General features: G+C 38.7%; 1 protein-coding gene across 1 annotated transcript in view; it reads left to right on the forward strand.

Moving 5' to 3' along the window:
* Positions 1 to 13,079, forward strand: part of CCDC146 (coiled-coil domain containing 146) — a gene marked incomplete at its 5' end in the record, with an annotated part of 109,846 nt that overhangs the window by 74,980 nt on the left and 21,787 nt on the right. Inside the window, 3 exons of the mRNA XM_079931709.1 lie at positions 981 to 1,054; positions 1,985 to 2,212; positions 2,860 to 3,046. Coding sequence (XP_079787835.1) covers positions 981 to 1,054; positions 1,985 to 2,212; positions 2,860 to 3,046 — 489 coding nt within the window. The remainder of the gene's footprint in view (positions 1 to 980; positions 1,055 to 1,984; positions 2,213 to 2,859; positions 3,047 to 13,079) is intronic.

Raw genomic sequence — 13,079 nt, forward strand, 5'->3', positions numbered from 1 at the left:
ATATATAATACTTTAAAAAAAAAAAAGAGCTCCCCAAATTGTACAAGTTTCAGCCTCACAAAATTTAGATCTGCCTCAAGACTGAGCAAGATCCCAGGGAGAAACGCACCACACTGCAGGGATGTCCTCAACCCCAAGCATCTGTGTTACGCCAGACCCCAAAGTCCAGTGTGATCCTCAGGTAGGAAGGGGCTCTTCCACAACCCCTGCCACGTACATAAGATCCTTGAGGCTAAAAGTGAATCCTCTGCGAATCCACAGAGCACGGTGCAAAGCGGCGTGAGACAAAACGAGCTTCTGATCTTGGCCTTGCCATTTACAAGCTGTGTGAGTTTGGGAAAATTATGTACCTTCACTTAGCCTCGGTCTTAGGCAGGGTTCCCTAGAAGCAGAGATTAAGACAAGTATTCACTGAGCAGGAGCTCTAAGGAGAATCCCATAAGGTAGCGAGGGAAACAGGCTAGAGGTGGGGTTCGAAGCGGGCCAAAATTCGGTTTCAGGAGAACCCTCCTGGCAACCTGATGCCATGAATTGCACCGCAGTGGTTGCTCCACCCTGAGGCAGAGGGATGGGCTGCTATATCTCCACATGGGTCACAGCCTGCTCCCCTCCACCTTCCACCCCCCATCCCCCGACAAGGCAGCTCTGCCAGCCATGGCAATCCTGTGGAGAGAACAAGCATGAGCTGTCAGCAGCCTCTGCAACCTCTGAGCGATGGGTGTACCTCCATAAAGGGAATCTACGCAGAGCGCCCAGAGGATGTGTTACACTCAGTTAGCTCCTCTTTAAAATGGTAACAACCATTACCATCTTGTAAGGTCATTATGAATATTAAATGGCATAATTAAAGCACACTGCATAGTACAGGACAGACAGTAAGAATTCTACACCTCGTAGTTCTTTTCTCTTTCCTGTTTAATTTGCTTGACTGCTTCTGGTCCAAGACTACATAATTTAACATGGTTGCATTTCTTTACTAGGCTGAAGAGGTCCACCATCAATCCATTCCTGTACAAATTGGAAAAGAGATAGAAAAAACAACACGCAAAAAAGTGTATGGCTTACTTTTATTTTTTATCCTTCCCAGCCCACGCTCCCCCAAGTTATGTGTGCATGCTAAAACAAGAATATTAACCACTGAACACATCGAATTACTGTTATAATTTTAGAAATATCTGCATTTGGCCCTGTCTAGGTTGTATATATCAAGTTCTTCAGGAGAATGTAGTGCAGCACATTACTGTCATTCCTAGCATTTATGTCTTAATTTTGGGACAATATTCTCTTTCCAATTTTATATCATATCTCTATGGAGAACACCAACTGACTTTAACAGATCTGTGTATGGAATAAATGATTGGAACTGTGTAGAGTTTCATGGTCTAGATATATGTTGGCCAGCCAGATGCCTAAAGCCCAAGTGACAGTAACTCTTCACTTGCCAGCTATTCACGTGTGTAAGACCCGCAAGCATTCAGAGCAGATTTGGAGGCAGAAGTCACTGAGGAATTCTCAAGGTTTAGAGGAACCGAAAAGGGTAAAGATAAGTGAAGATACAAAAATCTGGAGAAGTACTGTGATTGCTCTGGTGACTGATCTTAAAAGAAGAGAGAAAAAAAGCAGCAGACACTAGTAACGTTTCTAAAAGCCAAGCCCACTAGCACCAAAGTTGAGAAATTTACCTCAATTCAGGGAGGCTGGTCAGGATGAGGGCAGAATCCCAGGAGACGGTAGCAGTGGGGATCTAGGGAGAAAGTGGGGAGGCTGGACAAATTCCTGCCCTCAGTGGCACTCAATGGAGATATCCCCTCAGTCCCACTCATCTGTGGTCTTCACCCCACTTCTGAGATCACTGAATTTGTGACTAGCCCTTCTGTTGCCTGGTCAGAAAGTAAAAATAGGTAGACAGCCTGGGCTCAAAATAAGGCAAACTCATGTGTGTGTTGGGCACAAATGTATATGTGTATGTATGTATCCCTCACAGAGAAATGGAAAAGAAAAAACTGGTCGTGGAATATGAACTCAAAGAGCTAAATGACTCCCTAAAGAAAGTTGAAACCAAAATTAACGCTGTAATGGAAGAAAAGGAGGACACAATAAAGGAAGTTGAAGGCAAACGAGCCTTGCTTGAAATTAAAGAACAAGAGTATAACCAGTTGGTCAAGCTACTGGAATTAACCAGAGAGAATGAAGCAACTTCACTAACTGAAAGGTCAGTTATATTAATGTGTTTCTGTCATCTAAATTTTCTTCAATTTGTATTTGAGGATTCAAAACATAATCTCAAACACTTATATTGATTCAATAAACATTTTTATAGAAGTTTACATTTTTACCGTTAATAAAAATATATTATTAAATAAAGCATTTCAAAGTATTTCTCCATCCTTTATTCTTCACTGCCCTCAATTTCCTGTGCCCAAAAACTTAAGGACACAATCTATCGCATTTTTTTCAGTTTCTAAAACATGCCTCAGGGAAATTCTATCACTGGAGTGTGCTATAATGGAGGGACTTTTTTCCCTGAAAATTATTGTATTCTGAGGTAATCATGATTTTTTCCTAATGGGAGCAATTTTGTGGTGTGAGTCTCTGGCAGAGTGTTATTTTCCATTTTTAAGCAAAATTTCAGGGAGACTAGAAACTTCTGCCTCTGCCAATTTGCTCTTCCATTTGGGGTTTTTTTTAGTGGCTGTGACTCTGACAAGAACGTGCAAACAGAATTGCTTTGGGCATTACTTACAATTTGCTTCTAGCATGAAAATAGTTCCTTATGCACCTGCTGAGCACACTGTCTTGAAAAACATGAAGGGCAGTTGATGACAAATCACTTTCATATTCTCTTTTTACCCGGAACAGAGGGATCTTGGATCTCAATTTACGAAACTGTCTCACTGATAAGCAAAACTACCATGATGAACTTTCCCGTAAGCAGAGAGAGAAAGAGCGAGATTTTCGAAATTTAAAAAAAATGGAGCTACTCTTGAAAGTGTCCTGGGATGCACTCACTCAAACACAAGCACTGCAACAAAGGCTTCTGTTAGAGGTGGGTGCTAAACACCACTATCGGGTTTGTAAGCTCTGCAACGTCTTTTTGTTTTTTGGGTTTTTTGGTTTGGTTGTTTTTTTTTTTTTTTTCCTTTGGGCCGCGCTGGTACGGCTTGTGAGATCTTAGTTCCCCAGCCAGAGACTGAACTCAGGCCCTTGGCAGTGAGAGCGTAGAGTCCTAACCACTGGACCGCCAGGGAATTCCCTCAGTACTGTCTTTTTTAAGCAAAAATATTTCAAGAATTTGTTTTTGCTGTCAATAAAGAAAGAGGGAAAGGAAAAGAACAGAGAAAAGATAACTTTAAAATGGATCAAACCTGTTATAGAGGCTCTGTCTTATAGTATGTTTCAATCTTTTCGTTAGCCCAAGATTCGAGAAATGTCTTATTGGGATCAAGCAGCAGCCTGGCCAGGGGAGGCAGTTTGGTCATCCGGCTCTGGAAGAGCTAACGGGTTCATTACAGGGTAGGACCAAGTGGACCACTATGTTTGAAGTAGTTGAAAGAGTCAGATCCAGAATGGTGTCACTGTAGACTACAATAGTCAGAAACAAGATCAGATCATGTAAATATAGATGGACAGTCAGCCTGTACCTCCAATTAGTCAAGGGCCAGCAGAACCCAATGTCTGGCTACCTGGATAATTTTGTGCAGTATCAGAGGTGTACTACAACCGGAGAATGCTCAGTATAGCTGTTACTTTCTTACTACCTCTGCACTCCCAAATGGAGGGGTTTTGGTCCTGTTGCCTCTGATTCCCTCCTCTCTCACGTGGCACTCCCTGTGCTAATCAACCGAGCAGTGCTAAAAGGCAGTGGATTGTTGAGAGGGCTGCATCCCTGTGCCCAGGCCTTAGTCAGTGCTTCCTTTGGTGAAAATGAGATCAACCTCTGAGATGAAGCAGCTGGGGGTACAGAAATCATACCTGTTTTCTTCAGGACTGTCATGGTCCCTGACATTATGGAGGTTCATGACCTCAGACATGTAAACAGGAGTTTCCAGCTATACTAGACACTTCTGATCCTAACCTATAAGCCTAATGCTCTTCTCCTTCTGGGAATATGGAAGGTTTATACTTCCTTGTACGCTCTGTCATTGAGCAGGGTCATATGATTGGTTCTGGCCAAGGGATTGTGGGCAGAAATGACACATGTTCCTTCCATCCTGGAGCAGTGTGAGACCCTCTAGCTCTTTCCCCCAACCCGTGGCCATTGTGGAAGTACAAGATGACATGGAAGTGCTGTAAATGGAAGCATCCAGGAATGCTGAGCCAACTGTGGTCGTGGAGAATCACCTTGACTGGCCACAGGCTTTGTCAGAGCAAGAAATAAGCTTTCATGCTTTTGAGCGATGATAGTTGGGCTTGTTTCTTTAGCATAACCTAGCCTATCCTGATTGAAAGACCAAGATTTAGCAAAGTGTGAAAATAACTGGTTAGAGTTATGAGTATTCTAAATAACTAGGTCTTGGTCTTGCTGTCAGATGGCACTCATGGACCTTTTTTCCTATCTCAATGGGGCAAAATGTGCTTTTCACAATTTTGCAAAACAAATAGAACAGTTATTTGTTATTATTAAATAAAACAACAGTATTTATGTTTCTCATCTACTTTTAATAGTTTTATTAAAATTCCTGCATGTAGATTGATTCTTTTATGACAATGAAATATTTTAAACTATAGAAATGCTTTTTTCCATAAAAGTTTACGTTGTCTGATATTAGTACAATCAACCATTACACTAGTTTTTTTTTTATTGTTGTTAGATTTTGCATGATTATTTCCTTATCCAACCATTTACTTTCATTCTCTCTTTGTCCTCATCTAGGTGTGTCTTTCATATGCAGGATATACTTTTTAATATCTAGTCTGAAAACTTATGCCTTTCAGTTCTTGTATTTAGTCCAAAAACATTTAAAGTAATTATGGATACACTTGGGCTTATGTCTACCGTATTACTATTGCTTTTTCTTTGTCCCATCTATTGTATGTCTCATTTTCTCTCCTATCTTTTCTTCTTTCGGATTAATCAAAAAGATGAATTGTTCAATTTCCTATTGTTCTATTTTCCCCATTTTTGATATGCATTAGTTTTGCATTCTCTTTCCATCCCGAGTGGTTATTCTAAAGATGACACCATTCATCCTTAAATTAGAGTCCAGTAAAAATTCTTTTACTACTTCCTGGATAATGCTAGAATCTTTGAAGACTTTAACTCTATTTACCTTTGCAACTCTCATACGTTCACATATATTTTTTAAATCCAACTTTTCAAGTTATTCTTACTTGAAGTATTGGCTAACTACAAGCTATTCTATTTTAGCCCAAAGCCTTTCACATTAGGATGTTAAGTTGGAACTTTGGGTAAACATAGACCTTCTGGTACTCCACCTCAATCACGGTGAGATTTACAGTGATTAGCAGCTAAAACATTTCTTCTAAGACCTAGTGGAATCCTAGATGTGATGAGTACGAAGCTCTTAGGAGCAGCAAATATTGTTTTTATTGATAATACAATCCCTGTTTATTGACCAAATAACCATAAGTAAGATTTCTTTAAACAATAATAGGAAAAAAATTATCATTGCCTTTAGTAATCTATTGTGGTGATTCCAGTAGTAAATAAAGTCACTCTGTTAAATATTTGCTAATGCTGACTCAACAAAACATTACCCTTAAAAGTAAAAGATAAATAGAAGCAGTAAGATAATTTGTCCCTTAGAGAAATACCTATTAGTGATCTCAAAAGCAGTTACACACTGATAAAAGTCACAATATTGGTTCTAAAATATGACACACCCTAAACAAAATTAAGTTGGTCTCTACCAGAAAATCTCAATTAAATAAAATAGAAGGGGTACATAAACATAATATAAAATGTAATTCTGCCATTTATACTTCCAGTTAAGATATGAAATATTGCAGTAGACCATGGTTCCTGTCATAGTAGCCAGAAAAAATGGATAAACTAAAAATCAGATACTTTAAAAAGACATATGAGAGTTGTGGGAAGTAAATTCTAAAACAGCATATACACTTCATAGGTGAACAGAGACAGGTAGGCTTTTTCCTCCCTGAAGCATTTGCCAAGTCTAGGCATGGGCAGGTAGAAGATGGACCTCCCAAGAAATAACAAAGCTGGAGGCATAACCCTCCCAGCCAGACTTTAGACAATACTACAAAGCTATGGTAATCAAAACAACATGGCACTGGCACAAAAACAGACATATAGATCAATGGAACAGAATAGAGAGCCCAGAAATAAACCCACACATCTTCAGTCAGTTAATCTTCAGCAAAGGAGGCAATAATATACAATGGAGAAAAAACAGTCTCTTCAGCAAGTGGTGTTGGCAAAGCTGGACAGCCTCATGTAAATCAATGATATTAGAACACTGCCTAACACCATACACAAAAATAAACTCAAAATGACTTAAAGACTTAAATATAAGACATGAAACCATAAAAATTCTAGAAGAAAACATAGGCAGGGGCTTCCCTGGTGGAGCAGTGGTTAAGAATCCGCCTGCCAATGCAGGGGACACGGGTTCGAGTCCTGGTCCGGGAAGATCCCACATGCCACGGAGCAACTGAGCCTGTGCGCCACAACTACTGAGCCTGTGCTCCAGAGCCAGCAAGCCACAACTGCTGAAGCCCGCGTGCCTAGAGCCTGTGCTCTGCAACAAGAGAAGCCACCACAGTGAGAAGCCCGCGCATTGCAACAAAGGGTAGCCCCCGCTCACCACAACTAGAGAAAGCCCACATGCAGCAACGAAGACCCAATGCAGCCAAAAATAAATACATAAATTACAAAAAAAAGAAGAAAACATAGGCAAAACATTCTCTAACATAAATTCTCCTGGGTCAGTCTTGCAAGGCAATAGAAATAAAAGCATAAATAAACAAAGGGAATCTAATCAACCATATAAGCTTTTGCAAAGCAAAGGAAAGCATAAACAAAACGAAAAGACAACCAATAGACTGGGAGAAAATATTTGCAAATAATGCAACCGATAGAGATTAATTTCCAAAATATACAAGCAGCTCACACAGCTCAATATAAAAAAAAAAAGAAAACAAACAACACAATTAAAAATGGGCAGAGACCAAAACAGACATTTCTCTAAAGAAGACATACAGGTGGCCCTCAGGCACATGAAAAGATGCTCAACGTTGCTAATTATTAGAGAAATGCAAATCAGAACTATAATGAAGTATCACCTCACACCAGTCAGAGTGGCTATCATCAAAAAGTCTACAAATAATAAATGCTGGAGAAGGTGTGGAGAAAAGGGAACCCTCCTACACTGTTGGTGGGAATGTAAATTGGTACAAGCATTATGGACAACAGTGTGGAGGTTCCTTAAAAGACTAAAAATAGAGCTACCATATGATCCAGCAATCCCACTCCTGGGCATATATCCAGAAAAGATGAAAACTCTAATTTGAAAAGATATATCCACCCCAATGTTCATAGCAGCACTTTTGCAATAGCCAAGACATGGAAGCAACCTAAGTATCCAATCAACAGATGAATGGATAAAGAAGATGTTATATATATATATATATATATATATATATATATATATATATATATATATACACATACACACACATACATACACACACAGAATATTAGCCATAAAAAAATGAAATCATGCCATTTGCAGCAACATGGATGGACCTAGAGATTATCATACTAAGTGAAGTAAATCAGACACAGAAAGACAAATATCATATGATATCACTTATATGTGGAATCTAAAAAAATGATACAAATGAACTTATTTACAAAAGAGAAATAGACTCACAGATATAGGAAAAAAATTATGGTTACCAAAGTGGAAAGGGGAGGGGGAGGGATAAATTAGGAGTATGGGATTAACAGATAAATGCCCACATATATAAAATAGGTAAACAACAAGGATTTACTGTATAGCACAGGTAGCTATATTCAATATCTTGTAATAACCTATTATAGAAAAGAATCTGAACCTGTACACCTGAAACTAACACGATATTGTAAATCAACTATAGCTAATTTTTTTAAATAAAAAAATTAGAAACAACAATGTCCTACTGTATAGCACAGAGAACTATATTCAATATCCTATGATAAACCTTAATGGAAAAGAATATTAAAAAGGAATGTGTATATATATATGTATAACTGAATCACTTTGCCGTACAGCAGAAATTAACACATTGTAAATCAACTATACTTCAATTTAAAAAATATTAAAACTGAAAAAAAATTTGATAATGAATATACAACCTTTAATACCTTCCCAGGCAGACAGCAAGTGGATATGTTACCTCTTAGTAACAACAGTAGTGCTAACTACATGTGACACACAGCCACTGGGGATGTGGAAATAAATGCAGCCAATTTGAGAAGCTATAATTAGAAACAAGGAGACCTTCTGAACCCTGTTTTCTGCCTTCACTCAAAGGCTCACCTCAGTGGCGCTCATTGCCCAGTAAGTTCCAGGCATAGTAGAGGATACCTCACTGGCCAGGGGCCTCCATCCATTGGTAAAAGGACCACCTCCACGGTAAGAAACGTGAGGTTGTGGGGAGTAGGCAGTAGTGCTCAGTGTCTAAACTCAATTCTGGATTGAGAGGAGAATCTTGTTAATTTGCTCCCAACACAAAGCACACAGGAGTAAGCATTTAATGCAAAGTAGAAATGACTGACCATATCCTGAGTCCAGGACTCTGCTGCTCCCAGGAACACCAAACTGAAACACCAAACTGAAAAGCAAAGTCATTTTGGAAGAAATAATCCGCCTCACTTGCTCTGGTCACTTACTTTGCTTTGATGAATGCTCTAGGGTCTCTCTCCTTGTGCTGGCTTCTCAGTTCAGAATAGCTGGGGTTCTGGCATTCCTCTCAAGGCAACTGATTTGTACAACATTTTGGAAAGTTTGAGTGTTCATAAAATAAAACTAAATAATGGCCTAGTGCCTACTTCAAAAAAGAAAAAGAGAGTTGAAGATAATGGTTTAAATGACTAAAAAAAATGTTCATTGCAAGATTATTTTTTTGGTCAATGAATGTAGACTGGAAAGTGTATTCAGGTAAAACTGATAAAAGAAAAATCAGAATGAAGAGAAAAGAATGACCAATGACTAGAAGAGGCAATTTTTCACGGAGTATAAAGAACCAAGGGTGAGTGCATATGTTTAAGAGTCTGAACTACTTGGGGTAACTCTAACTGTTCAGGGAACACAACAGGGGCCTATATATCCCACACCAAATGGATAAATAATCCCTCCTCCTCAAACTCTCACTTAAGAGGTAACATACACAGTCTACCAAAGCAATAGAAATAAAAGCAAAAATAAAAAATATGGGACCTAATCTAACTTCCAAGGTTTTGCACAGCAAAGGAAACCATAAACAAAACGAAAAGACAACCTATGAAAGGGGAGAAAATATTTGCAAATGATGTGACCAACAAGGGATTAATTTCCAAAATATACAAACAGCTCATACAACTCAACAACAACAAAAACAAACAACCCAATCCAAAAATAGGCAGAAGAACTAAATAGACATTTCTGTTAAGAATACATACAGATGGGGGCTTCCCTGGTGGCGCAGTCGGGGAGGAATTGGGAATTTGGGATTAGCAGATGCAAACTATTATATATAGAATGGATAAACAACAAGGTCCTACTGTATATCACAGAGAACTATATTCAATATCCTGTGATAAACCATAGTGGAAAAGAATATTCAAAAAAAGAATGTATATATATGTATAACTGAACCACTTTACTGTACAGCAGAAATTAACACAACATTGTAAATCAACTATACTTCAATAAAAAAATGAAATATATCCAAAATAGATAAATAAATGAGATGTGTGAAAAGTGTAAAAAAAATAAAATAAAATAAAAGCAACACACATATACATCCTAAACTGAACTCTGAAGTCTATAATTATAATTTCCTCTCTGGTCCATCACTTTGCCAATAGTTTGTCCTTATTACGGTTTTTTCCTTCAAAGAAACGCAAATAAGATTCTTGGCTTTTAATCAAGAGAAGGCTTAAGTGCTCTACCATCTAATTACTAATGTAGAGTGGGCTCTGTTTGTTTCTGTATGTTCAGGTACAGTTGGTCCTGCAGTACCAAGAAATATATATGATTTTTATTGGGCTTTAAAAAAAAAAAAAAAAAGAGAATATGGGCCTGCCATAGGGAGAGAGACTTTGCTGGGGTTAGGCAAAACAATAACAAATTGGAATATGGAGGATTCCTTAATCGAAGACATCACACTCTCAGGAAATCATACTACACATTACAGTACACCTCTGCATTTAATCGTGGCTCCTGTTGACTTCCATTTGGCCCTGAAGAGAAATAAAACCCTATATCTACACTTTAATACAGTCCCCTCAGTGACTAGAGGTTTTGCTCTGACATTCACCGTCATGTTTTAAGGGTTGGAATAGTATGACTCTGCAAGGTTATTCTCTTTCTAAACACAAAACCATGCCCAAGATTGTGACGACAACAACAAAATCCTATAACCAAGTAAATATGTCACTTTCTGTACGTACATGTCAAGCTGTATACCATGCAGGTCATCAATCCCAAGGGAGCAGAACGCCATGCACCACTTACCAGTCCTGGGGAGGAGGCCCGTTGCATCTTGGTATTGGAGTCACCAAGGAAAACACAATAGTCAAACACTGGACGGAACAACACTTTACCTACATAAAGAAGAGACAGAGGAAGATCAGCTTCAATAGTGGACATTGGTCCCCCTTGGCCAGCAGTCTCTCCTGACAGCTAGCTCAGGGCGATTGGCCTATGTTCACAACTGTCTTACCACAGCGAAAGGAACATTGACCACCACCCCCCACCTTGTGGAGTCTGAAATACTGAAAACTGGGGGTGTGCCTGAGGACCATTGACATACAGGCTTAAGCAGAACAAAGGAGTTCTCAATGTGCCTGAAACAGGGAAAGATACTCCCACACAAGGTGATAAACCCAGCACAGGCTGTGTGGACTCTCTATCGCTTTGTAAAGAAGTGTTCTAGGCCCAAAGCCCACTCTTATGTGGCCAAGTGGGGGTGGAAAGACTGCATGCACGAGACTGCCTTTCCCAACAGCACTTTTCCTTTATTTGTAGTTTTCTAGAAGTTTCATTTTTCTCTTCTCTGATTTAGAAGTGATTCTGCATCTCTCTCTTAATGACTCCCTTCCAGTGTTAAAGACAATTGTGACAACAGAACTACATGGAGGAGAGCATCAGCTTCAAGTCAGACAGAGTCAGGTTTAAATCCTAGATCCATGGAACAGCTTCTGATGTTAGGCATTTCTAACCTTTGAACTGGGATTATTGCAAGGAATAAAAGTGATTACACATGTGAAGGTGTGTGGTACTAAGAATATGATACCAATAAATAAATGTTGCTTTCCTTCCTGTATACATATAAACTTTTCCAAAGGCTCAAGAAAATTTTATAATCAGGATAAGACTTTGAATATGGCTATTTCATTCCAATGGAGAGGATGGCACCTGCAGGCCCTGTTGACAACGCTCAGAAATGCCTCTTAGTATCCTCTCTGCATCATCTGAATGACTTCCACTGCCCATCAGCTGTTCTCCCTAGGTTCTGTTCCTTTCATGTCCAATCTATCCTCCATTTTGCTACTAAATTAATATTTTTAAATGATACTTTCATGTGTCACCTGACCGAGACATTCAATGTTCTTTATTTTACATAATCATAGAATGAAAGAACTGAGAGGAATCATAAAGATCATATGGTCCAAGGAAGGCAAGTGCCAGTTCTGTTCAGCTGGTGGTAGCTCCTTGTAGTGACCATGTTGCAAAGGATTCTGAGACTCAGCAGTCTTATCAGCTCTGCAGTTGATTAGTGATGTCTGCCTCAGGTATAGAAAGATAGATGACAGCACATACACCATATATTTCCTAGTCTTAATCAAGTCGTATTCCTTTAGCTGATTCTTGTGATATATCTTCATAGTCTAAGTAATATACTAATAATGCTACTCCTTGATTTTTCAGTTTTAGACCTGATTATTTTTACTTCTCACTATAAAAGGTGAGGATTAAGCTTTCTTTATACCCCTGTTCAACACACACATTTCTTGTCCCTCCACACGATAAATAGCCTCATGACATAATTTTAACAATTTTGAAATTTCGTATTTACATTATTATGAATAAAGTTTATTCACACCTGAGTCATATTAGATAATTACTTACAAAATTTTGTGTTCCCCCAAATTTATAAACATTCTGTTTTTTTTATTTGTAGTTTTCTGTATACTTATAATTAGTTTGACACCAAACTGTCCTCTAATTGTATAAATTTTCTCTCAGCATGTTAAAACATATTTGGTAGTCTATTCATTTAACCTTCTTGAAGAAATCACTTGAGACTTTTCAGTAACCTCCAGCCAAAGTCCAGTAGGAACATATCCGTGGTTGAATGAGTTGAGTTTATTACTCATTGCAGCAAGGGAAAACACTCACCAGGGGGAACAGTAGAGTATCTCAGTACAGGGTATTAGAAAGGCCTGACAGGATTTGGGCTTGTGTTATATGTTTTGGGGGATGGTTTAAGAAAATGGGACTCTGCCCTAGATTTGAATATTGTCAGAAAGTGAGGTTAATTCTATGATTGAGTATCTTAATAAATCTTAAGATAGAAAGAGAAAAGACTAGATTAAAGCTAAAGCTGCAGTTGGTAAGGAAGACTGTGAGATGGGAATACGTGATATTTTGTGGCTTGGAAAATGTTCATGCTTTTGTCTGTGACCAAAGACAAATACAGAGTGGTCTTGTTTTTTTCTATGATCATAGAATCGTCTTGTCTGATGGTGATTTTCTGTGAAATTGTTTGTGTTCAGTAGGAGAACACCAAGGCCCAGCTGTGAGTGCCAACTCCCAGATCTCAGAAGCTGCTTTTCCCTTCTCAGCCTTCTGATCTGTAACAAACTGGTCTCACTTCTCTACATGTACACTCCCCAGCTTAGGAACCTT

This window comes from Stenella coeruleoalba (genome assembly GCF_951394435.1).
Source record: "Stenella coeruleoalba genome assembly, chromosome: 9".
NCBI lineage: Eukaryota > Metazoa > Chordata > Mammalia > Artiodactyla > Delphinidae > Stenella > Stenella coeruleoalba.